The 27,253-nt window shown below is 44.2% G+C and overlaps 1 protein-coding gene across 3 annotated transcripts in view; it reads left to right on the top strand.

The window, feature by feature from the left end:
- Positions 1–27,253, top strand: part of smpd3 (sphingomyelin phosphodiesterase 3) — a 156,805-nt gene that overhangs the window by 90,329 nt on the left and 39,223 nt on the right. For all 3 annotated transcript variants that reach the window (XM_078400516.1, XM_078400514.1, XM_078400515.1), the window contains exon 2: positions 25,287–26,909. In XM_078400516.1, the coding sequence (XP_078256642.1) occupies positions 25,575–26,909 (1,335 nt within the window). In that variant the 5' untranslated portion in view covers positions 25,287–25,574. The remainder of the gene's footprint in view (positions 1–25,286; positions 26,910–27,253) is intronic.

Below are 27,253 nucleotides of genomic sequence, written 5' to 3'. Positions count from 1 at the left end.
TTGATTTCGTCATTGGCAAATCTCAATCTGTACAGAAGCAGGGGTGGATATCTGGTGAGAGGGGTCAGAGGATATTATACAAAATGTTGAAAGATCTGCTCTATTATTGCATTGGCGAAGAATCTACTTTGCCTTCTGCAGTGGACCTCCCAGCAATGGTGAAGGCCATATCGGTCCTCCCAGGAAGCACTCCAGCAACCCCCGGACCCTGAGCTAGGCCTGTGCATTTCCTTCCAATGCATTCTCACCATCCAATGCTGACATGGTAACACCAAGCTTGTGTCGGTTGCTACTAATATGTATGCTCGGTGTATTTTGTGAGTATGCAAAATAGGTAGAAAAGCATGTGATTCATGGTAGCATTATGTGCTGAATATATGCTAGGAATCCCCAATCGTATTCCACTGACTGTTTTCTGCCTGAATTCAGTTGGGTGGCATTTAAAATAGCGTACACAGCACCATTGAATTTCTAGGTCATGAATCTGAATCAATAGTTTCCTTTCAGGTCGTATGCATTGATGAGTTAAACAAGCTGGGTGCACAGCTGCTTAGGCCTTGTAGCCACAGTAGCTAATTATCGATCTGGAATGGGAAGAAAAATTAAGCAAGATCTGCGAATGGAGAACTATTTAAACACTCAACCGCATGAAGTTTGAATTCTATATATTCGGGTAACGTAAGGTCCTAAATTGGAGCAAGACCGATTTAGGAGTCGTTAGGCTGAAACATACAGAGGCCAATTGGGAGAGTCTGTTCGCAGGTAAGGAGGCGGCTGGCAAGTGAGATGCTTTCAAGAGTTAGTTGGCAAGAGTACAGGGCCAATATGTTAGGTTGAAGGACATAGTTGGCAAATTTAAAGAACCCTGGTTGATGAGAGATGTTGAAGTTCTGGTCAGGAAAATGAAAGAGACCTATGTCAGATTTAGGTGGTCGGGATCAAGAAAATCTCCTACTCAAGTATAAAAAGTGCAGGACTACATTTCAGGGAATAAGGAAGGCAAAAAGAGGAAATTAAATGGTGTTAGCAGACGAAGGAAAAGAAAGGGAAGAGTTTCTACAGGTATATTAAGGGTAAAAGCGTTTAGAATTTAGCATGGCTATCTTTGTATAGAACCGCAAGAGATTAGGGAATATATTAAATTAATACTTTTCATCTGTTCTTACTGAGGAGAAGATCAGAGAAGCTAAGGAATAGAGGAGGAATGTGTTGTCTTAGATCATATTCAAATTCATATACCAAAGAGGAGTTATTAGTGGTTTTAAAGTGCATTGTTGGAATAATCTCCAGGGCCTGGCCAAGTACATCCTTGGACCATGTGGGAAGTGGGGAGGAAATTGCAAAGGCTTCTGCAGAGGTATCTGTATCACCTTTAGCCACAGATGAAGTTCCAGAAAATTGGAAGGCAGTTAATGTCCCATTATTTAAGAAGAGCCACAAGGACAAGCTGGTGAACTACAGGCCGGTGAGCCTGACTTCAGTGGCGGGTAAATTGATGAAGGGGATTCTTAGGAACAGGATCTACCAGCACTTGGATAGGGATGGTCTGATTGGGGCTAATTATTGTTTCTTTTTGTATGGGACCATTCGTACCCTTCATTCCCACAAGATCTTCTCACCCAATTTTTCCCTCACTTATTCCATCTGCCCATCACTCACACACTCCATCAGGTCTCTTCCCCTAACTGTTCCTCTCTATACACCCAAAGTGGTGGCATACTCCACCTTCCTTTCCCATCAAATTGCACCATCTGCAGCCCTTGGATACCTCCAACTATAGCGTTCCAGCTTCTGTTATCTCCACTCCTTTCTCCCCACCTGACTCCATCCACCAATCCATTGTACTCACCTGGATACAGCTATCGCACACCACCTTTGTCCCTTCACTCCTTTGGCTAACTCCCCTCCTCTCCTTCAGTCCAGAGGAAGGGGTTCTACCCAAAATATCAACTGCACATTTCCCTTCCCAGATGCTGTTTGACACGTTGAGTACCAACAGCAGGTTTTATTTGCTCCATATTCCAAAATCTGCAGTCCTTAGTGTCCACACTGAACACTGAACCTTCCTCACATCTTCTAACAGCTTGTCACGACCACAACTGGCTTACAATGAGCATGTGTTGACTTATCACTGCACTTCATGGATGGCACGGATCGGCAATATACACCCTCCAGACACCACAGGGTCTACATCACAGGAGCAGAAAAGGACTCAGCAACCAGCACCTCACCCATCCTCACCCCATCCACTTCATCTCACCCACCTTCACTTAACCCACCTTCACCTAACCCACCTTCACCTCACCTACCCTCACCTCACCCACCCAGCACCTCACCCACCCAGCATCTCATCCCTGCCACATTATATTCATCCCCATTTCATCCATCATTAGCTTACCCATCTTCACCTCACCCAGCAATTGCAGGAGATGCAACACCTGTCCCTATACCTCCTCCCCCCTCGACTCCCTCCAAGCACCCCAACAGTCTTTTCAGGTGAGGAAGAGGTTCACTTGTACCTCCTCCAACCCTATCTACTGTATCCACTGTTCCAGGTGTGGACTCATACATATCTGTGAGACCAAGCGCAGACTTGGCGATCGTTTTGCTGAACACCTCCGCTCGGCACCTAAACCTACCTGATCTCCCGGTTGCTAAACACTTTAACTGTTCCTCCCATTCCCACAATGACCTTTCTGTCCTGGGCCTTCTTCATTGTCAGAGTGAGACCGATCACAAATTGGAGGAACAACACCTCATATTTTGCTTGGGCAGCTTACACCCCAGTGGTATGAATATTGACTTATCTAACTTCAAGTAACTCTTGCCTTTCCTCTCTCTCCATCCCTCCCCTCTTCCCAGTCTGACTGTCCTCATTTACATTTTATGTCTGTTTGCTTTGTTGTTACTTTCTCCTAACTAACAATGATCTATTCTACATTATCCTTGATCTCCCTTTGTCACACCTTACACTTCTTTATCTCTGTATTTCCCTCTCCCCTGACTCAGTCTGAAGAAGGGTCTCGACCCAAAACATCAACAATTCCTTCTATTCAGAGATGCTGCCTATCCCACTGAGTTACTCCAGCATTTTGTGTCGATCTTTGGTTTAAACCAGCATATCTGCAGTTCCTTCCTACAACCCACCTCACCCACCCTCACCTCATCCACCTAGCAGCTCACCCATCCATCCTGCACTTCACCCACGCTCACCTCGCCCAGTCTCATCTCACCAACCCACATCTTCCCATCGTAACCTTACACATCCTCACCTCACCAGCTTCACTTCACCCACTCAACATCCGTTCAGCAGTTTTACATCACCACGCTCTAATCTACACTTCTTGGACCAGGCTTCACTGCACTGAGACCTGTGACCTCATGGAACCTGTGTAGGAAGGAACTGCAGATGCTGGTCAACACCGAAGATAGGCACAAAATGCTAGAGTAACTCAGCAGGACAGGCGGTATCTCTGGATAAAAGTCATGGGTGACGTTTCGGGTCGAGACCCTTCTTCACACTGAAGTTAAGAGGTTATGGGGAGAAGGCAGGAGAATGGGGTTAGGAGGGAGAGATAGCTCAGCCATGATTAAATGGCAGAGTAGACTTGATGGCCGAATGGCCTAATTCTACTCCTATCACTTCTGAGTCCAGAACCAGGGGCCACAGTCTTAGAATAAAGGGGAGGCCATTTAAAACTGAGGTGAGAAAAAACTTTTTCACCCAGAGAGTTGTGAATTTGTGGAATTCTCTGCCACAGAGGGCAGTGGAAGCCAAATCACTGGATGGATTTAAGAGAGTTAGATAGAGCTCTAAGGGCTAGTGGAATCAAGGGATATGGGGAGAAGGCAGGCACGGGGTATTGATTGGGGACGATCAGCCATGATCAGAATGAATGGCGGTGCGGGCTCGATGGGCCGAATGGCCTCCTGCACCTATTTTAAATGTTTCTATGTTTCTATGACTTTATGACCTGAAACATCACCCATTACTTCTATCCAGAGATGCTGCCTGTCCTGCTGAATTACTCCAGGATTTTGTTTCTACCTCATGGAACCTCACGTAGAATCCTGCACAAATGCCTGGTCTCACCTCACAGTCAAGGTCACCCTCATTCACAACTTGCTGCCCTTGTGTTCAGTCCAAGCCATGGCTGCTTACCGATACCACGTGTCACAGTTTCTGCTTTCCATTTCATTTGGGAGGTCATTGCTAGCACCAGACGTCACCCACTCCTCCTTCAACCCACAGGAATCTGGGTACTCGCATATCCTTCCAGAAATTTCAACCAGATGTGCATGAACATTCTCAGTTACCTGACTAAACAGAGGACATCCCCTGTGGTGACGTGACTGCCTCCCCCGTCATGGTCCCCAGCACTAACCCTCAGATCATAGTCCTGGTCCTCAGAATACTGGAAAGCAATAGTGAAGGACATAGCAGTCTTCAGTAGCTGACGTGGTGGTGGTATATGTGGTTGTGTGTTTGTGTTGCTTTAAGGCTGGCTGTGTTTCAAGTGCCAGCTGCTGTGTGAAACTCGACCAGAGCTTTTCAGTGATGCCCATTGTTTCTGGAACAGCGTGGAGTTACACAGGGGAGCTCAACAAGCTGTTCTGTGACAGTCTCCATCGAATATTGTGGTCCTTTTAGACCTTATTAAAACAGTGATAGGGTGCGAACAAATACATTTTAATGCCAAGAGAATGAATTTCTAGTCCTTTGTCTTCATATAAGACTGTCAATGGGTACTTTTATCAGTCTGCTTTGACCTTTCAAATCTCCCATTCTCAATCTAAAAAAAGCAGCATCGTTGTGGCATAGCTTGTAAAGCTGCTGCCTCACAGCTCCAGGGAACTGGGGTCAATCCTGACCTTTGGTCCTGTCTGTAGAGTGTGGATTTCCACAGACTTTTACAGCCAATTAAATGGTTTGTTAAGTTTAGTCACCACTCCAAGCCTACAAATTGCAATGAGATGGTAAATGAGCAAGTAGTCTGTTGATTGACGGATATATATTGACCAGAATTCAGGTAATGTAACTCTGAAGTTCTTCTTTGAAATGCTGCCATGAAAACCTTTATGTTGACCTAAGACAGCAGACAAAACCTTGAATTAATAGTTCCTCCAAACCATGGCAATGTTTCTGGCAATCTAGTAGGCCCTCGGGTATTAGACTGGCGAGGGAGCCTAGATTTTAATGCACAGGTTTATGGAATGGGATTTAAACTAACGACCTTCAGATTTGCAGACAATATGGCTACCAAAAGAGTCACTGCCTCTTGGCCCAGCTGAGATCAGCTGAATCAAAATAGTCATAGCAACAAACCTAGCACCTTTCTGTTCACTGATTAGTATAAGAAAATAACTGCAGATGCTGGTACAAATCGATTTATTCACAAAATGCTGGAGTAACTCAGCAGGCCGGGCAGCATCTCGGGAGAGAAGGAATGGGTGACGTTTCGGGTCGAGACCCTTCTCCAGCATTTTGTGAATAAATTTCTGTTCACTGATGTTCAGCATTTGCCTGTCCCAATCAGTTGATGCACCTAGGACATTGTGCAACTGCTTTAATCCATGTTGACCAGTGGAGGTGGACAATGTCTGAAACACAAGCTCAAGTGACATATAATTCTACCTGTACAAAATTACCCATCACCGATTTTCTTGGAACATCGGTTAGAGCTACTGTGAGGATGCTGATCAAAGACATCCTGGCTTTATAACCCAGCAAATAATTGTCAAGTAACCTTCTGTTGCACTTTTTAATTTGCACAATATTATTGAGATCATGCAGTGTTAGTGGATGTGAATTCAAACCAAATATTAGTAATCAAACCCATTCATAATGGAAACGGTCCTTCAGCCAATCAAGTCTATGCTGTTCATCAAGCATTTAAAATACACTATGTTTTCCCTAGAATGTTAGAGACTGAGGGGCGACCCGATAGAAGTATACGAGGCATAAATTTCGTAAACCTCACAGTCTTTTTCCCAGGAAGCATAGCTTTAAGGTCAGAGGGGGAAAGTTTAGAGTAGATGTGTGGAGAAAGTTTTTTTTTACACAGAAGAGTGGTGGTTGCCTGGAACGGATGTCAAGGGTGGTGGTGATGAAACAGGTATGATAGTGACGTTTAAGAGGCTTTTAGATAAGCATATCAATATGGAGGGATATGAATCACATGCAGGCGGAGGAGATTAGTTTAAGCACAGAGGGTGGCGCAGTGGTAGAGTTGCTGCCTTACAGTGAACGCAGCGCTGGAGACCTGGGTTTGATCCCGACTATGGGTGTTGTCTGTACAGAGTTTGTATGTTCTCCCCATGATCTGCGTGGGTTTTCTCCGAGATCTTCGGTTTCCTCCCACACTCCAAAAACGTACAGGTTTGTAGGTTAATTGGTTTGATAAATGTAAAAATTGTCCCTAGTGTGTGTGGGATAGTATTAATACGCGGGGATCGCTGGTCGGTGTGGACCCGGTGGGCTGAAGGGCCTGTTTCCGCGCTGTGTCTCTAAACTAAACTAAACTAAATCTGGCACAGACATTGTGGGTTGGAGGGTCTGATCCTGTGGCGTATAATTCCCTTTTTTTAATGTTCTAATTAACCTAACAGCCTACATCTTTGGGATGTAGGAGGAAACTGTACCACAGAATGGAAACCTACACAGTCACAGGGGAGACCTGCAAACTCCACACAGACAGCACCTGATGTCAGGATTGAACCAGGATCTCTGGAGCTGTGAGGCAGTTGCTCTATTAGCTGTGCCACTGTGCCACTCTTCTGCACTGTTGCAGCAAATGGAATTAGTATAGATGGTTCTTGATGGCAGCTTGGACTTAATGGGTCAAAGGACCTGCTCGTGGTGTGTGATTTCATAATTCAAAGATGGATTATTCTGTACAATTGTATCATGTGATACAAGATGATGCTGGTTTCAATGCACACGGGCAGACTGCGCGATTTGTTAAGACATTGACTGCTCGCTGCCTCTGAGACACTCTATGGAAAGTTCCCATGCTTTCCAACAAGTAGATTTTGGTGGTATTTGTCCCCTGGATGACATGTCCTCTTCATCAGGATTACAGTTATGTTTAAAGGCTGGGCATTCAGTACTGTGATAAGAAAATATATGGAATGGCTTGATTAGCTGGCAAGACTGAGAATCAGTGTGCATGGGATGGCTAAGTTTCGGTAGGCAACAGGAATGCCTGCTCTGTATCCATACACTAATCCCTGTTCAAAGTGTGGCACACAGCAGGCATTCCTGGTGCCTGCCGAAACTTAGCCCTCCCATGCACACTGATTCTCAGTCTTGTCAGCTAATCAAGCCATTCCATATACTTTCTTATCACAGTACTGAATGCCCAGCCTTTAAACATAACTGTAATCCTGATGAAGATGAAGAGGACGTATAAAGTCTATAGTAGTTCATTGCTGAAATAGGGTCATGCAAAGTGGTTCAAGAACTTGATGGTTGTTCGTGAACTTAGGGGAGGCAGGTCTCAGACTCGGGTACCTTGTTGCTGATGGTAGTAGTAAGAAGAGAGCGTGGCCAGGATGAAGTGGGTCTTTGATGATAGCTGTCTTCTTGAGACAGCGCTTCTTGCAGATCCTTTCTGCGGTGGGGTGGACAATACCCACCACTTTCCGCAGCTTCTTTCGTTCTTGAGTGTTCAGAATGCAGAATCAGGCAATGATGCGAACAGTCAGCCAGTATGGTTTCCACCATACATTTGCAGAGGTTCAATGGAGTATTTGGTGGTATGCTAAATCTCTTCAAACAGCTGAGGAAGTAAAGGCATTGGTGAGCATTCTTTGTGATTGCACCAATGTGCAAGACCCAGGACAGATCATTAGAGATATAAATGCACAGGAACTGGAAACCGTTGTTGCTCTCCACTGATAATGACAGGTGCATCGTCCCTCAGCCTTCCCTTCCTGAAGTCAACAATCAGTTCCTTAGTCTTGCTAATGTAGAGAGCTAATGTAGATTGTTGTTCTAACACCATTCAGCCGGGTTATTGATCTCCCACCTCTACTCTGACTTGTAACACGTTATTTGTCCAGCAATTGTGGTATTGTTGACAATTTTAAAGATGCCTTTGGAGCCGTGTCTGGTTGCACAAACATCAGTATATAGAGAGTAGAGCAGGTGAATGAGTACTCGCCTTAAGCATTGCCGGTTAGGATCATGTTGTTTGTACAAATTGACCATGTTTCTTACATTCTACCATATTTCAAAAGAGATTAATTGACTACATTCATGTTGGGCTGAAGGGCCTGTCTGTTTTCTGTATGACTCTCCGTAAATCACTTTGGGATGTACTGAGGTTATACATTGATGAGCCAAAACATTATGACCACTGACAGGTGAAGTGAATAACATTGATTATCTTGTTACAATGGCACCTGTCAACGGGTGGGATATATTAGGCAGCAAGTGAACAGTCAGTTCTTGAAGTTGATGTGTTGGATACAGGAGAAATGGGCAGGAGTAAAGACCTGAGCGACTTTGACAAGGGCCAAATTGTTATGGCCAGATGACGGGGTCAGAGCATCTCTGAAACGGCCGGTCAGCAGTGGTGAGTACCTACCGACAGTGGTCCGAGGAGGGACAAACCACAAACCAGCGACAGGGTGTTGGGCGCCCAAGGCTCATCGAGGGCAACAAAGGCTATCCCGTCTGGTCCGAACTGACAGATGGTCTACTGTGGCACAAGTCACAGAAATGTTTAATGGTGTCACGGGAGGAATGTGTCACAATACACAGTGCATCGCACCCTGCTGCGTATGGGGCTGCACACGGAGGACCAACAGCATAGTAGGCAGGCGGTCATAATGTTTTGGCTCATCAGGTCATAATGTTTTGGCTCATCAGTGTATATATATGCCACATAAACGGCAGACTTTTTTCTGTAATGAGAGCCATTTAATTACCTAAATTACACTAATACTACATTATTGTAGCTGACGGGAGCATCTGTAAAGATTAAATTTAATAAAGTTGCAAATGTTGGAAATCTGAAATATAAACAGAAAATGCTGGATATATCATCATATCATATCATATACATACAGCCGGAAACAGGCCTTTTCGGCCCTCCAAGTCCGTGCCGCCCAGTGATCCCCGTACATTAACACTATCCTACACCCACTAGGGACAATTTTTACATTTACCCAGCCAATTAACCTACATACCTGTACGTCTTTGGAGTGTGGGAGGAAACCGAAGATCTCGGAGTAAACCCACGCAGGTCACGGGGAGAACGTACAAACTCCTTACAGTGCAGCACCTGTAGTCAGGATCGAACCTGAGTCTCCGGCGCTGCATTCGCTGTAAAGCAGCAACTCTACCGCTGCGCTACCGTGCACTGCAGGTCAGTTAGCATCTGTGGAGGAAGAAATAGTTAACATTTCAAACCTGGAGCCTTCATCAGAAATGGGAAAGAGAAACAAGTTAGTGCAGGTAGCAGAGAAGGCAGGAAAGGCCGATGAGTGGAACAAAGGGAATTTAACAAAAATACATTAACGATTCCTATTGCGGGGGGCGGTGGGTTTTTCTGAGCAATGAAAACATGCATCTAATGAAATACTGGCAAAAATCAGACATCAAGACTTTGATTCTCATGATTGATTTGCTGCGGGAAAACTGTGTAGCACTTAACAGCATTCACAATCAGCAAAGAAAGATTATTTTCCTTGGGTTGTTAAAGTGTAGTTAACGATTTTTAAACATCATTTTCTTTGGTAATCATGTCTTTTTGGCACATTGTCACAGCAGATACAACTACCTTTTTGTTGCCAACCATGTGTGGCAATTGTTTGCAAAGTCATGTGTCCTGCAGTTTATTGATTGGTGAAAGAATGAATTTGGCATCAGATTGGTCATATTGTCAGACAGCCCACTAGGTAACTATTGTAGAGAATGAACTCTGGTGCAATAGAGGTTACTGTGAGGACATGATTTGCTCTTGGTCTCCTACATAGGGAGTCTGGTCCTCCAGGGCAGCGGTGACTCAACCAGATTGCCCCAGACTGGGGAGAGTATGCTGAGTGCTGAGTGTCTCTCAACCTGGTGAACAGAAAATTTATATTTAAAAAGAAGTTAGAGCAAAACAAATGCTACTAAGGGAGGTGATGGTCAATTTGTTTAAATGTTTTGTGTTGTTGAATCCACCAGTTATAGCAAAGAATTTCCTGTGTGGCATCTCTGCAGATTTTATCTTTTGTGCGTTACACTTATTTCTTCTGTAATTGAGATCTCTCTCTTGCACCCCAATATTATCCATTGTCTGGGTTCTGGCACCAGTGTTTAACTTAGGTTCGATGACCAGTACTAATAAGAGTAAGACCAAATCTGTAAACCTCAAAGAGGTAAAGAAATAGTGTAGGTGCTGGATATCTGGAGCAGAAAACAGTAATTACACTTGTTTCATAATTTTTTAATTGACTGCAATGTTCCTTGGGATTCCCCAAGCTCAAGACTGATCCTGTAAACTGCATTGCAGATTTACCCCTCAAAATGCTGAAAACAATCTCCATCGCCCCCTCACGTTAGTAGGAATTTGGATTCAGGCCGGCCATGGATATCAGAGGGTGAGATCATAGAGATTAGAGGATTGGGGGGGGGGGGGGGGGGGGAATGATGATTGGAAGGAAGGGGAGGGAGGTTGAGGAGATTGGAGGTTCAGGAGAGCCATGGCAACTTGAAGGCCAGTTTCACGCCATATCCCAATTAGTTGTTGGTTAATTGGCTACCTTAAATTACCCCTAATGGTTAATATCTGCAGTGTGGTTGCCAGGGGAGGTGGTGGAATCAGATACAATTACAATTCTTAGGAGGCATTTAGAAAGACTCCTAAATAGGTAGGGAATAGAAGAATATTGCCCTACCATCCCTGCCAGCTGCACGTACAGAGCAGTCCAGTCCATCATGTTCAAAACTCTTAGTAATCCTCATCCCTCTGTCAAACGTCTCGCACCACCTGCAATCCACTTTTCACAACACACAGAAGACAGCCCCAAAGTGATAGAGACCCTTGACTCTTGGATGGTTTCTTGAGCGGGCGATGAACAATGGGGGTAGAAACATATGAGTGGGTGACCAAGGTTTAGGCTGGCATTGGGGATCTGAGAGTTAATAACTCCACAATGATTTTGCTGAATCATATTATTATTTTTGAAGTTTCTTAACATCACACTCTTTATTGTAGTGGCTCGAATTAGGCCACCATTGTTCAATAGGGGGGGTCACATTTCTGACCCACCAATTTGTACAAACTATTCTAGAATTTTGGAAGATGATAACCAGAGTATTCTCCACCTCTAAAGCCACCTTTTTCAAAATTCTTGAATGTAGATCATCAGGGAATGTGAGTAATGATGAGATTTATCAAGTTTCAGGCTTGTTAACCTCATTAATAGTATTTTATTACTAAATGTATTTATTTTATTTCCTTGTTTGCATTGGACTCTTGGTTCTCCAGATGTTTCTCTATGTCTTCTTCTGTGAAGACGGACACAAAATGTTTGCACATTGTTTAACTTTATTTGTTTAATTCTATATTCCCTTTTATGAATTCCATAAGGGTCTGGCATTTTTTCTAGTTAGTATTTTCCTTTTTGCATACCTATAGCAAATCTTGCAGCCTGCTTATATCTTCATTGCAAGTTTACAGTTGAATTGTATTTTCTCTTTCCATACAAATTTCATGCTGAATTCAAAAAACAATCGTCAGAGTTCAAGCTTACTATTACCTTTGGAATCTTTTCATGTGATTTTAAACTTTAAAAATTTATCTGAAATCCATGGATGGTTCAATCCGTGCCTCGAAGACAGTGCATTTGTTGCAAATCATGTATTATTTCTTTCGTTGTTAGCCATTATCTTTCATCTTTCATCCCTTCCAATGTTATTAACATAATCTATCCCAGCATCAGTAAGGAGGGGAGGGGAGAGAGAAGTGGAATGGAGAAGGGTTATGTAAAGCAGTGAATGGATCTAGGATGGGGAGGATTGTGCATCACGGAGGTGGGATGCGGTGGGAGGGAGGGTTGAGCAAGAGGGAAGGGAGACTGGGGTGGGTTGTGTGCTGCGAGAAAAAGTTGGGGAATGTTGTCGGTGGGTGGCAAGGTGAGGGGTGAGGGGAGGGAGACTGGGGATTGAGAAAGATAGTACATTGTCTTGTGCAATCTTGTGCATAAATTATACCCAGGCCGCAAGACTGGTTCCAGATCAGAAGTGTAGCCTGAGACTAGGACTGAGACTGAGGTGATCAGTCTGAGAAATGTTCACAACACAACTCGTTCTGATTTAGATCGGTTTTATTTGCATTGCACTGAGAAAATGAATGCAATATGATTATATCTCCAGGCTCAGGAACACCAAATCAATCACTTATATGAAGCTGTCACCAGTCTTGATTGACAGGGCTAATACCCAATCACTTCTGCCTGGGCTGAGAATAGTGGTGGTTAGATGCAGCCTTTCATTTATTTCTCATCCTGTTTTTGACCCATTGGGAATGTATTTCCTTCCTAATTAGGTTTGTTTTTGTAATCACTGAAGCAAAGTGCTTGTTAAGTGCCCTATCAATTTCTAATTATCCTCTGCCAACTCATTCATCCTCATCTCTTAAGGTCCCAATTGATTTACCATTTCCATTTCCTTGCTGATCTATTCCTTGAATGCTTTATGGTTTTTTAATAGTTTTGCCTTAATTTGTGCTCTCACTGTTTAACTTTGAATGAATTTTAAAAGCCCCAATATGCTACCCTCCATTCATTCCTTGCTCAATGAGGTGACTTTGAGAGTATTTTGAATATAGTTACTCTGAGGCGCTATTTCTACATCCTCCTCCCCTTGCAACACCCAGTCCTTCCTTTTGCTATATTATTGGCTCCCAGTTGGACTAAGGGCTCTCCCTAATCTAAATGCCAGCATCCCAGGATTCAACGAGGCATCCGAGACCCACACTCAACTCTTTAAAATAAATAAATTACTATTCAATGTAGGTTATTGATAATCAAAAAATCAAAGGAGGCTTATATGAGAGGGAATAAATTGTAAAGATACAGAGAAAATAAGGAAGGGGTAATAGTACTAATGTGATTACTCCCCTGGGAGCCAGCATTGATTTGATAGTCTAAAATAGCTCGCTTCTGTGTTGTTATAAGATTAGATAAGTTACTAACCAATTCACTCTGTTGTTCTCTGCACTCATGACAGGTTCTATCAGCAGTCATCAGTACCTGCTGTTCAGAGACCAGTGTCTTATTCTTACAGTTATAGGGCTGCACTTAGAGTTGAATGTGAGAAGGCCTGCTGCAAGATTCCTGCCTAGATAGGTGTCACTCTTTGAGTGAGAACACGCTGAGCTTTATTGAATCTTAGACATATACAAACTACCAAAGAGGAGGTAACGGCAGTTTTAAAGTGTGTAACATGGATAAATCACCAGGGCCCGATCAAGTGCATTCTCAGACCTTGTTGGAAGCTATGGAAGAAAGTGCGGAAGACCTTGCCGAGATATTTACATCAGCTTTAGCAATAGATGAAGTTCCAGAGACAAGAGGGTGGCTAATGTTGTACTTTTATTTAAGAAATGCAGCAAGAATAAGCCTAAGAACTACAGGCCAGTGAGCCTGATGACAATGTGAAAAGGTTGTTGGAGTTGTTTCTGAGGGACAGGATTTACCAGCATTTGGACTGGCAGGGACAGATTAGAGATCATCAACATGGCTTTCTATGTAGAAAAACCTATCTCAAGAATCTGCTAAGAGTTTTTTGAACAGATTGATTAGTAGAGGAGGGAAAGTCCTTTGAGGGGATTGAGCTGGCCAATTGGATTCAAAATTGGCCTGGAGAAGGAATCAAAGGGTAATTTTGGAGGGTTGTTTTCCTGAATAGTGGCCTGTGATCAATGGTGTGCTGCAAGGATCACTGATGGGTAGACTGTTGTTTGTTGTCTATATTAAAGATTTGGATGACAATTATAGTTAACATTGTTTGCAGATGACAACAACATTGGAGGTATAATGGAAAGTGAGGAAGGCTACCAAAGTTTTTAACAGAATCTAAATCAATTGGGTCAAGGAATGATCAATGAAATTTAATTCTGACAACTGTGAGGTGTGACACTTTGATCTATCAAACCAGGGCAGGACTTGCACAGTAAATGGTAGAGTCCTGGAGAGTGTTGTTGAGCAGTGAAATCTAGGTGTATAGGTGTACAATTCCCTAAAAGTGGCATTGCCGGTGGAGAGGATGATGACGAAGGCATTTGGCACACTTGCCTTCACCAAAGTTCGCAGGGCATCAGCCCCCCTGATGAAGGAAACTCAAGCACAGTTATGCAGGCAGAGGAAAATATGGAGCCCATCCAGCCAAGAAAACCAGCAATGGAGAAAAAGATCAGCAGAAGAAAACCCTGCGTGAAATGGTCTGGAGCCTCGGAGAAGAAAGAATGGGAGACCATAAATGCAGACCTGACCAGTATCCTAAGTCGAAAGAAAGCTTGACAAGATGGGGGACATTATCTATGGCTATGGAGCAGAACGATATGGAGTAAGGGAGGAAAAGGAAAGGGCACCAGCTTTGGAAAGCAAGTCCAGATGGCAAAAGGAGATGGAATGCCTAATCCGGGAGAGAAAGCAGCTCAAGAAGCAGTGGAGGAAGGCTTCTGATAGTGAGAAGGAGGGCATCAACATTCTCCAGGGAAATATCAAAAGCCATTTAGCAACCCTGAGACGAGCAGAATACCTGCGGAAATCACGAAAAAAGAAAGAACGAACGAGATCACGCTTCTTCAAGGATCCCTATAAGTTCGTAAAATCACTTTTCATCAAAGAAAAGAGAGGAAACCTGAAAACATCAAGGCAGGAGCTAGACGAACATCTGGAAAGAATACATGCGGATGACAAGAGACACCTGAAGACAGCTATTCCGTTGGACATTCCACCAATTGAACAACCAGAGCACCAGATGGACATTAGTCCTCCAAAGTGGAGGGAGGTGGAACAGACAAGCGGGTAAGAGCATCTTCAGCCCCAGGGCCAAATGGGGTTCCGTATCGACTCTACAAGAGTGCTCCTGATGTTCTTCGCTTTCTGTGGAGGCTCATGAGAGTGGCTTGGGAGAAGAGAATTATACCCAAAGCATGGAGTCCTGATTCCGAAGGAGAAGGAATTCACAAATATCAGCCAATTCCGCCCTATCAGTCTCCTCAATGTAGAGGGTAAAATCTACTTCAGCATCATAGCTCAGAGGATGACCAGCTATTTAGAGAGAAACAACCTTGTGGATACAACAGTCCAAAAAGCAGGCATCCCAGGGTTCTCTGGATGTCTCGAACATACCAGCATGATTTGGCACCAAATCCAGACTGCAAGAAAAGAGAAGAGAGATCTGCATGTAATTTTCCTTGACCTTGCCAATGCATTCAGAACTGTCCCTCACAGTTTCCTCTGGGCATCCTTTGACTTCTTCAGGATACCAGAGACTATCGCAAGCCTTGTCAAGGCTTATTTTCCAGATCTGCAGCTCTGTTTCACCACGCCAGACTTTACCACCACATGGCACTGCATGGAGATTGGCATAATGGCAGGGTGTACCATCTCCCCATTGATTTTTACAATGGCTATGGAAGTCGTCATAAGGGCCTCCAAGTGGGTGGTGGGAGGCGAGCGGCTGAAGTCTGGAGTCCGTCTACCACCCATCAGGGCCGACACGGATGACATGACAATCATAACAACAATAGCACCTTGCACCAGGAGCCTTTCAGGGAAGCTTCAAGAGAACATCACTGGGGTCAGATTGAAATTTAAGCCATCCAAATCAAGAAGCATTTCTATAATCAAAGGCAAACTGACAGATCAAAGATTTTTCATTGATCAAGAACCAATCCCAACTGTGTCAGAGAAGCCAATTAAAAGTCTGGGAAGATGGTATGACTCTAAACTGAAGGGCACTGATCAGGCAAACGAGCTTAGGCAAGAAATCATCAAAGGTCTAGCGAACATCGACCGATCCATGTTGCCTGGAAAGCTGAAAATCTGGTGCCTGCAGTTTGGGTTACTACCTCGCCTTATGTGGCCACTAACCATGTATGACATCACCCTCACAAGAGTCGAGAAGATGGAAAGAACAATCAGCTATTTTGTGAGAATGTGGTTAGGTGTTCCTCAATGCCTGAGCAGCGTAGGCTTGTATGGTCAGGGGGTACTTCAGCTGCCTCTCTCTAGTCTCACAGAGGAGTTCAAATGCACTAAAGTCAGGCTAGAGATGGCCCTGGCAGAATGGAGGGACACTGTCATCCGAGCTGCTGCCCCAACCCTGGCAACAGAAAGGAAGTGGACGGCTAAGAATGCGACACAGCAGGCAAAATCTGCTCTCCACCAAGGCGACATGATTGGGCAAGTCCAACACGGAAGAAGTGGCTTGGGGCTTGGCGGAAAGCGACCTTGCTGGAACAAGGCATCCTCACTGGAGCTCTGGAAGTTGGTCACGGCCGAAGTCCGCCGACAGGAGGAGTCGAGTAGGTGTGCCAAAGCTGTGTCGCAAGCTAAACAGGGCCAGTGGATGAGCTGGGAGAGTGTGGAAAAGCGGAAGATCAGCTGGAAGGACATGTGGGAGATGGAGACGAGCAGGATAAGTTTCCTCATTCGGGCAACCTATGATGTCCTTCCTAGCCCAAAAAATCTCAACCAATGGCTGGGCGAAGATCCTGTGTTCAACACCAGCCACGCTTAAGCACATCCTCACTGGGTGTAAAGTAAATCTATGTAAAATATATGTAAACTGTAACATTTTGAGTTACCAGCTTTCCCTCTGTGGTGCAGCACCACAGGGGGGTACTTACCTGTGTTTATGCTTCTGGTCTGTGGCCGGCAGGAAATTGTGGATTGCAGCCTGCTTGGAACTCCCCATCTCCTCGCCAAGAGAGACAGAGGGCTCTGTGTGGAAGTTTGTCTAGGCATTGCAACTAACTCCAGATGGGTTAAAAAAGAGTCCGAGGTTGTCAAGCCAAGTAATATCGCACTGCAGAAAATATATTTACACTGTAACATTTAAATTAGATTTTAACATTCTCAACCTTCTTAGCAATCGTTCCCCCCCTCCCTTTGTAAACCTGCTCTGCCTTTATCACCTTCTGAGTTCTCTGCACAGCTCAATATTCATCTACCAGTCACCATTGAAGATCATTACTCCACAATTCCCGAACGTGCCCTCAACTTCTGAGATCCCGGGTCTCCAGTTTGTTCCCTAATCCTCACTTTTCTTTTTATCCCCTGTTTCTTCACTGCATTCCTTCAAGCTCACCTCATGCACCAAGCTTTTAGATGTCAGCCCCAAATCCCCTTAAAATGGGTCAGTGTGATATTTTGAAAATGAACGTAAAAAGCAGCAGATGCTGGAAATCTGAAATAAAAACAGAGTACGTTGGAAATACTCATCAGATCAGGCAGCATATGTGGAGAAAGAAACAGTTAATGTTTCAGTTCAGATACCCTTCATCAAAGGCATCGTAGTTCATATGCTGAAATTCCTATACATTGCCTTTTTATTGTGGCAATTCACAGGAGTACTGCTTAAGTTCATATTTCATTGGGAGGTGATTGCATCCCGTGATATCGGAAACTCATGTTTTCACAGGTAACTTTGCTCGGGGCAACTTAATCCCCCCATCAACTGTAGAGAGACAGGAGAGACGTTCATCCCAACACAGTCCAACTGCCCTGTCATCACGACTCGTGACGATCCATGCATCCAAAGCATCGATTGCAATTTAATTTTTTAAGAATGAACAAAAATGAATCCTTTCTTTTTATTAAAAAAATCATTGCCTGACTGTTCCTGAAGAGAGTGTCTACTTTCAGTGACGCTGCAAAACCAGCTGTGAGATTATGATTTAGGGGATAATCTGGGCATCAGAAATATTATCTGCTGAGCTGCACTTACTGACAGCTCGCTGCGGTGCGCTGTGTGACGGAGGGGCATTTCAGAAAACACGAAGGCTGCCAAATCTGGAAAACTGAAGCACCAAATATCCGGAGTATATTTCTTTGAACCTGTCAAAAAAATAATTCTGCCAATTAGCAATTGAAACATTGGACCTATTCACTTCAAAACTATCTAACATAATCCACAAGTATTGAGAAATTAATTAAAATAATGTAGATTTGGCAGCATTTCCCTGTGATTACATTAGCAGTGTTACATGCTAACATCCAGTTAACTGTTTAAAGCATTGAGCCCCATAACGGTGCAGTGGTTAGAGCAACCTTCTTGTGGTTCAATCCTGATCTCAGGTGTTGTCTGCACATTTTCACATTCTCACTGTCACTGTAGGTTTCCTCTGGGTATTCCAGCTTCCACCCACATCCCAAGGATGTATTGATTGGTAGGTAAATTTGCCACTGTAAATTACCCCTTCTGTGCAGAATCTGGGGGGGGGGGGGGGGGGAGGGAGCACAGACGATGGGCCCTAAGGGCCTGTTTCCATGCTGCTTCTCTCTGTGACAGCCTCTTTTACAGAAAAGCCGCTGTTTATTGAACTCTAAGAATGATTTAAAACAATTCCAGTCTTCAGCCTTCTCTATTGATTCAGAATGACAGCTCGCTCACAAAAAGCTGGATAGGTTCCAGAGATTGTACTTTGACCATATTGAAATACTGGCCTGTTGCACAGATGTAGCGATCAGATTACCCAGAGCAGCAGGACCTCCATAGTTCAATGGAATATTATGTTTGGACATTTCGTGCTGTGAAAGCTCTCTGTTACCCGAATTGCATTTAATTGAATCTGTGTCTCAGAGTGATATTCTTTAATAATCTTTGAATGTTTGGTTGTAAGAATAACTGACAAAAAAAAGAAAATTTAACATAGATCCAACTCAATCAGTTACCAACCCACATCCCCCGCCCAATCCCCGCTCCCCACAACACCCAACAACAGTCAAGTGACCTGGATACAAACAGTGATTCAGCATTGACCTTATTAGATTTGCAAAACGTGGAATCCTAATTCCAATCCACGCTTGATGGTTTGCCTCTGACAGTTCCCTGCATGCCTGTGCATTGATCCTGCACACGTTTTGTTATTTGTATTTTAGTTTAGAGAAACAGACCCTTCAGCCCACTAAGTCCATGCTGACCAGCGATCCTCACACACTAACTATCCTACAGCGATCCACGTTCACTAACACTAGCCAATTACAAACTTGTATGGCTTTGGAGTGTGGGAGGAGTCCGGAATTCCCGGAGAAAACCCACGCGATCACGTGGAGAACGTACAAACTCCGTACAGACAGCACCCGTAGTCAGGATTGAATTCGGGTCTCTGCCACTGTAAGGCAGTAACTCTACCGTTGTGCCACCATGCCGCCTCAAATGCGGAGGCTACTCAAACTGGTGAACAGTTGCAGCAAATAGCAGTGGATTGGTAAGATGTCAGTGTTAACAGTTTGTATGGAATAACAACAAGGCTTCATTCTTTGTTGCCTACTCCCAGTACACACCAGGCGAACGCACCAGGAAACTGTGTACTCATAACCTTGCATGTATTACCTTTAAATTTGAATGATTTGGGAATGCACAATTTCCCTGTTGTTAGGGTGCCCCAGGCAGGGATCTTGCAGCTTTTTGGCCTCATTATTTTTGCTTCTTGGTTCTGTGAAGACAACAATATGGTTTTACCTGTCTGTATTCTAGAAAATAGGAATGATGTAACAGGATAGAAAAGCTGGCCTTTATGTGACCCACATTCGTATTTTTTTGTAGTTTGATCTCTTCTTTGGATCTCAACACAGAGAAAATGAGAGAGGGAGAGAGAAAGAGAGTGTTTGTGTGTGAGCGAGAGGGAGAGCAAGAGAGAGAGAGAAGAGAGAGAAAGAGAGCGAGTAAGAGTAGATAGACATAAAATGCTGGAATAACACAGCGGGTCAGGCAGCATCTCTGGAGGACAGGAATAGTTGATTTTTCGGGTTTGCCCGGTTTAAACCAGCATCTGTAGTTTCTTCCTGTACACGAGAGAGTAAGTATTGGTTTCAGACAACAAAACCAACATACTGTATATCTAGGTAGCATTTATAACATTTCAGGCAAATCTCAGCAGAGTTCAATTGCTGACCCACAGCTTCATCTAAGTGGTTGGCATTCAGATGAAGGTTAAAAGAGGGAAATTCTTGCTATGGAGGGCGTGCAGCGTAGGTTCACTAGATTAATTCCCGGAATGGCGGGACTGTCGTATGTTGAAAGGCTGGAGCGATTGGGCTTGTATACACTGGAATTTAGAAGGATGAGGGGGGATCTTATTGAAACATATAAGATAATTAGGGGATTGGACACATTAGAGGCAGATAACATGTTCCCAATGTTGGGGGAGTCCAGAACAAGGGGCCACAGTTTGAGAATAAGGGGTAGGCCATTTAGAACGGAGATGAGGAAGAACTTTTTCAGTCAGAGGGTGGTGAAGGTGTGGAATTCTCTGCCTCAGAAGGCAGTGGAGGCCAGTTCGTTGGATGCTTTCAAGAGAGAGCTGGATAGAGCTCTTAAGGATAGCGGAGTGAGGGGGTATGGGGGGAAGGCAGGAACGGGGTACTGATTGAGAGTGATCAGCCATGATCGCATTGAATGGCGGTGCTGGCTCGAAGGGCTGAATGGCCTACTCCTGCACCTATTGTCTATTGTCTATTGTCTATTGAAATAAGAGAGTCAGAGTAGGTTAGGGACAAGTTGTGGAGCTTAAGGTCAGAAGCTGAAGGCATTCCCAAGAGCCAAATTTCGGAGGGCATAGAGTTTAAGGAGAGTTGTATTGCTGAAGAGAATGAGAGAGATGAAGTACAAAAGGGATCAAATACAAAGATACAAAAAACCAACATAAAAAAAGAGAAATCGCAGGAAATCACAGAGGGGGAGCAGCGAGAGAGCATGTTGCTAAACTCTCGTCGAAGAGAGGAGGAGAACTTCTTCAAAGTGGACATACCTCGAAGAGCTAAAAAAAAAGAGAAGCAGGAGCAGGCCATTTAGTCCTTCACGCATGCTTCACCATTCAATATGGTCATGGCTGATCTTGTATCTTAATACTGTCACTGTATTCCCACTCTCTCCCCATGTTTTATATGTCCAGAATTGTTTATCTCCCTTGTAAATATAATTAGTGGCTTGGCCTCCACAGTCTTTTGTAGTAGAGAATTCCACAGGTTCATCACCCTCTGAGTGAAGAAGTTTATCATCCCCCACCCCAAATGCCTTACCCTGTATCCTAAGACTATGATGACCACTGATTCTAAACTCCCCGGTGACTGGTTTACAAGGACACCTAGCTTCCTATGTACATTAACCTTTCCAAATCTTTTATCATTTACTTTACACTCAGAAACTATACCATTCTTGTTTTCCTTCCAAAGTGGAAAACTTTGTATTAATCCACGTTATGATAAGAATTTAAATCTGATTTTTAAAGACGTATATTAGCTTTAAAGATGACTCGACAAATTGCTATTAACTGCCCACTGCCTCAGCCAGACCTTGTGTGCACTTCTGTGGTTGTCTAAAGTCAGAATGATCAGCTATAGAGCACCATTGATACCTTAAAACCCAGAGGAATTAACTATGACTGAAGAAAATTTTAATACGAGTACGAGAGATATAAATGTTGCAGCAACGAACCTGGCAAAGAACTATTAATGAAACTGTTCCTAACTGTGTGACTGACAAAGGCAGCCTTCATTACTCCAAATGAGTGCCTGCATTTAATCGATCTCAACAGCGGCTCATTCTTCATTCAGTACTTCTGCACCTTGTCCCACTCTGCTTCGTATTAATGAAGGTAAGCTTGTATATTAAAGCTTCTGCATGGGCTTTTTACCAACACAAAGTAATTTAATTCTGGCTCACTTGGGAAATGTTTAGCAAACAGGCTGACGCTTTATCTGCTCCCCACCCCAATCCCCATGCTCCCACCCCTGCCCTGCCTGGCCACTACCTCTTGCTTTGACTCCCTGCAGCAGTTGTCGGTTTTGACAGACAACATCAGTTAGAGTGGTGAGGGTCTATTCCCATGCCAGTGAGTTACAATAAATGGTGGATTAACCAAAGACTGGGCCTCTGTGAATGATTCATAATCCCATTGGGGAGTGGAAGGATGAATTACTGGATGAAACACTGAACTATTTAGTAAAGGGAAGTACGCTCTTTCATTTAAAAAGACCTTGGAAAAAATTACACAGGAGGAGGCCATTTGGCCTATCATGATTGCTGACTGAAGAAGAGCTCCCCAGCCTAATTCAACCTCAAGCACTAAGTCCTTGGAATTGCAGGTTGTGGCTTGTGAAGTATACAAGCAAGTACATTTTAAGCATGTTGTGGGTTCCTGCCTCTACCCCTCCTTCGGGCTTCCTCTGTGTAAAACAAGTTTCCTCTCAGATCCCCTTTAGAACTCCTTCCTCTCACCTCAATCCTATGCCCTCTTGTTTCTGTTGTCACAACCCTGGGAAAAAGAGATTCTGATTATCTGCCTTATTTATGTCTCTCATAAATTCATCTACCTCTACCCGGACCTTCCATTGGTCCCCTTCACTCAAGGAAAACAAATCAGCCAGCCGACTCTTTACCCATTCCTGAGTTATTGGAAGGAATGAATCTATAGGTGGTTTGGACTGATTTTCTGTTGTGAATTTGTAACAGATAACATGAGGAGAGATCATTAGGTGCTTGCTTGCTGAACATATGCCCTCTGGAAGCTTGAGACCTGCCTTGGCTAATTGAATATCGTTCTTTTCAGAACAGCGAAGGGAGCTCTTGGACAGAGAACTCTTTGCCCCTTCATCTTATCGAGATAATCCTCAAAGAAAAATCCATACCGTTGTCAATATTTTATGCATGGAAAACAGCCACCGACCCCCCTTTTCAGCAATCCTTCCTGATTCAGCCTTTTGGAAACAAAAATATAGTGCTCACAGTTTCAGTGAACTTGGACTGCTGGGCTGGTCTCTAGGCATGGGACTGAAAATGCCTCCGACCATACAAAGCATCAGTCAGCAGAGACATTCACTTCACAGTAGGACAGTGGCAGAAAGTTGGCCATAGGGCATGGAGTAATGAGAAGCTCAGCGAGCATTCAGGATGCCTGTCTACGGAACCATAGGTTGAGTATCTGATAGTAATTGTTAGGAAGAAGAGCTGATTAGTGGTTAATAGAGGTTTAGAACACATCTATTAGTAATCTAATGGCAGACGAAAGCACACTAGACAGTAATGTTGTCTATCAGTGTAATAACAATGTATAATGTTGCTGTACTGTGCAATGCATTAATGATATGTTAGTGCTGTTTTACCACATAACTGCTAATGATATAATGATCATATATTACAAAGATACAGTGCTGCCAGAGTGCAATAGAATACACTGATGATATTGTAATATTGGATTGCATTGAAGTACAATATTGATACTGCAATACTACACTGTGGTGCAACACACCAAAGGTACATAGTATGCGGGCATAATATGCAGTGCATAGTATGATGTGTTACTATGGTTTCTTTGATAAGACAGCCCATGGCAACAATGAAAAGTGATGGTGACAAGCTGTAGCTCAGTAAACCACTAATGTTTCATAACAGTGGATACCAGGGGGGGGGGGGGGGAGGAAGCTGTATTTTGCTTAAATTGTATTAAGATAAACATGAAATTTTGATATAATAGTAATCACGATTTAACACGGTAATGACATATTACAATGCGAGTGGCACAGCAGCACAGCTAGTGGAGCTGCTGCCTCACAGCTCTAGAGACTTCGGTTCAATCCTGACCTCCAGTGGTGTCTATGTGGACTTTACACATTTTCGCTATGATCACATGGGTTTCCTCTGGATGCATCAATTTCTTCCAAAAATCCCAAAGACATGCAGATTGATAGATTAAATGGCCACTGTAAATTGCCTTTATGGAAACTTGCAAAAGGTAATAGGAATATGGGGACAATAAAATAGCATTGGTGTAAATGGATGCTTGATTGTCAAAACAAACCTGGTGGGCAATACTACCTGCTCCCATGATATCACTCTACAATATTACCGGTCTAGCCATATAAATATAGCAATAAATACGACAATCAGCCTATCAGGGAAACTCCTTGCGTGAGGTAATCAATTGCCGGCCCCAATTTGTCGACCCCTGTTTTTTCTCATTTTCAGTCCCTCCTCCCCTCCCCCATATACTTGTACTCCTAGGTCCCTCCATTCTACACCACTCCTAGGAGTTTTCAATTCTGTTGTATTAACATGCTGAACACTTATGATATAATCTAAATTATAATATGGCAGACCATTGAAGTAACAGTGCAGCACACTCATGATATGATCCTGTTACATTACAGACGAGCAGAGTGGTTCAGTAGTTCCAGATGGATGACATTCTTCTCTCCCTGATGGTTATTGGGATATTTGAGGCTTCTGACAGTTGTTGATATGGACTCTCACATTTCAGCCAGCTGTTTATGTGAAACTCAGTCACATGTCTTGACCTCTTGTAGCACAAGTGTTTGTCAGTAGCAAACCTCTCATGTCTCAGATGGTTATTGATTGTGAACCTCATGTCTGGTATGATTAGTGTTTCATACTTGGGTGGTTTTGGCTGATAGTAAATTGCTTGTGCCTCAGCTGGTTGTTAATACTGGGCCGCATGCTTCATATAATTATTGGTAGGGAACATCATATGTCTCATTGATAGGGAACATTTTGTCCCCTGTTGATAGGGAACATTTTATCTCTCCATGGTGACAATAAAAATAACCTTTTGTATCTTCAGGTTATTGATAATGAACTCTCAAGAACGTTGTTGATAGTGAACCCTCAAGAAGGTTGTTGATAGTAAATGACTTGTGTCTCAGTGGGTCGTTGACAATGAACCCTTAGTGCCTCAGAGTTGTTGATAGTGAAGCTCTTGCATTTCAGACAGTTCATTGTGAATCTTTCATGCCTTAGGCAGTTGTTGATGCTCCTGTGTTAGATGGTTATTGATTGTGAACCTTTAATAACTCATCTGATTATTCATAGTGAACCTTTAGTGTCTGAGAGGATCACTTCTCATGTCTTGAGATGGGGCTGTAGAAATGCACTCACTTTCGGTCTGAATTCCAGGAGAACAGCCACGTAACATAAATGCATCTCTTGGGCACCTGTGCCACGGGTATTGTAAGCATTGTATTTAACAGAATGAAAATATAACCGCCCTCTATGGGCACAACCCTGTCTCTGATGGTTTCCCTTTCTGCTTTTCCTGCAGGTGCTTTCCTGCTGTCATTCCAAGAAATGAGGTTGGAAGCAGAAATATTTCCCATGGACTTTGGATGGATCTGCGGAGACCAGACTTGAATGGAACCCATGTGTGTCAATTTGTGAGACGCCTCTTATTAATCACAGCCACTTATCCTTCTTCATATACCCTTGAAAAGAAAATGATGAAGTTGTCTCCCAGATGATTAATGTCAGGATCATCTGAGATGTTCATTGACACAGTGATGGCTCGGGCATGATGTAGGAGCTCATAGATTGCAGCCATCATTCTGTTGCCATGGTTTTGTACACGTCTGCTTTTCCAAATTCCTTCCTACAGACCCTTCATTCCCTAGCCTGGGGGCTCATATTTCCTTGCTACTGGTTTGCCGACCGGCTGTTAGTGTCCTTCCTGCCAACCACCTATGAGAATCATCAAAGGGGAGATGATCCATGCTACCTGAGGGTGCTCTGTCTCGCCATTGCCACTCCTGTCTGCCTGGCTTTGCTGATCGCCTCCCTCCCATTCGCACTGGTGGGTTTTGTGATCTGGGCCCCTCTCCAGTCTGCCCGCAGACCCTATGTTTACTCAAAGTTTGAGGATAGCTCTGAGGCCGGTGGGGCAACAGGGCCTGGCAACTGGAAGGCATTGGGTGGCAAGAGCTTCTGCTTCGCCACAGCCAATGTCTGCCTCCTGCCCGATTCTTTGGCCCGCTTCAACAACCTCTCCAACACCCAGCTGAGGTCCTGCGAGGTGGGCAGGAGAATCCGGAATGGTGCCAGCCGGCCTCAGATTAAGATTTACATCGACTCCCCGACCAACACATCCATTAGTGCTGCAAGCTGGAGCAGCCTGGCCTGCCCACATCCCAGCGAGAACAACCGGGCAAACAGCACGGGCATCAAGAGGACTTCCTCCATGGATTACAAAGGGGACAACTTCATTGGAAACTGCAGCGAGAACAGCAAGGACTCCAAGCTGAGCTGGGAGCAGAGTGATGGGGACAGCAACTCCTGCATTGTCCGCATCTGCAATGAGGAGGCAACGTCTTCGGCTGGCAAAGAGGCAGACGCCTGCAGTGTGCAGGTCACCATAACCCAGCCCACCGAGCAGGGAGAGGTTGAGGCTGAGGACCAAAACGATCAAATCCCAAACCACAGGCAGAAGGAAGGAGACAGGAGCAGCCTGGACAGCAACAATACGTCCAGAGAATCCCTGATCAAGTTCAGGATCGTTGATGGGATGACGGACTATGGCACCACCCCCAATAACAAGTTTGTCCACAAGGCCTCTGTCATGAAGAAGTCATCCCTGAGGAAAAAGAGGCACCAGGGTGAGACTTTTGACCACGAGCTGTCGGCCTTCTTTCCCGCCAACCTGGACTTCCTCTGCCTGCAGGAGGTCTTCGACAAGCGATCGGCGGAGCGATTGAAAACGCAGCTGAACCCCTACTTCCAGTACGTGCTGTACGATGTGGGGACCTACGCTTGGCAAAGCTGCTGCAGCTTCAAGTTTTTAAACAGCGGCCTCTTTTTTGCCAGTCGCTACCCGATTTTAGACGTTGAATTTCAGTGCTATCCCAATGGGAAAGGAAGCGACTCGTTGGCAGCCAAGGGAGCCCTTTTTGTAAAGGTAGGTGTTATGGGGTGGGAATGTCTATTGATCACCAGAGGGCCAGAGCATTGACAGGGGACTGAACGCAGACTCCACTCAGGACTGGAGGTTCTGACAGTGAGTTACACACAGGACGAAGTGACTAAATGGCACCATACCTCAGAGGAATGGACTAACTAAACCTTCACTTTGGAGGGAGACAGTTGGGAAAATAAATTTAGTGCACAACATTCAGGAGGGAGATGACAGACAGGAGGCTGTAATTGAGTGAGCACACTCAGGAGGGAGCACACTCGGAGAGAAATATAGAGTGAGACTATGCTAGGAGGGGGGAAACTAAGTGAGAGCCCACTCAGGAAGAG

Source organism: Rhinoraja longicauda, chromosome 6, assembly GCF_053455715.1.
Source record: "Rhinoraja longicauda isolate Sanriku21f chromosome 6, sRhiLon1.1, whole genome shotgun sequence".
Lineage (NCBI taxonomy): Eukaryota > Metazoa > Chordata > Chondrichthyes > Rajiformes > Arhynchobatidae > Rhinoraja > Rhinoraja longicauda.
This window is presented reverse-complemented; position numbering and strand designations above follow the sequence as displayed.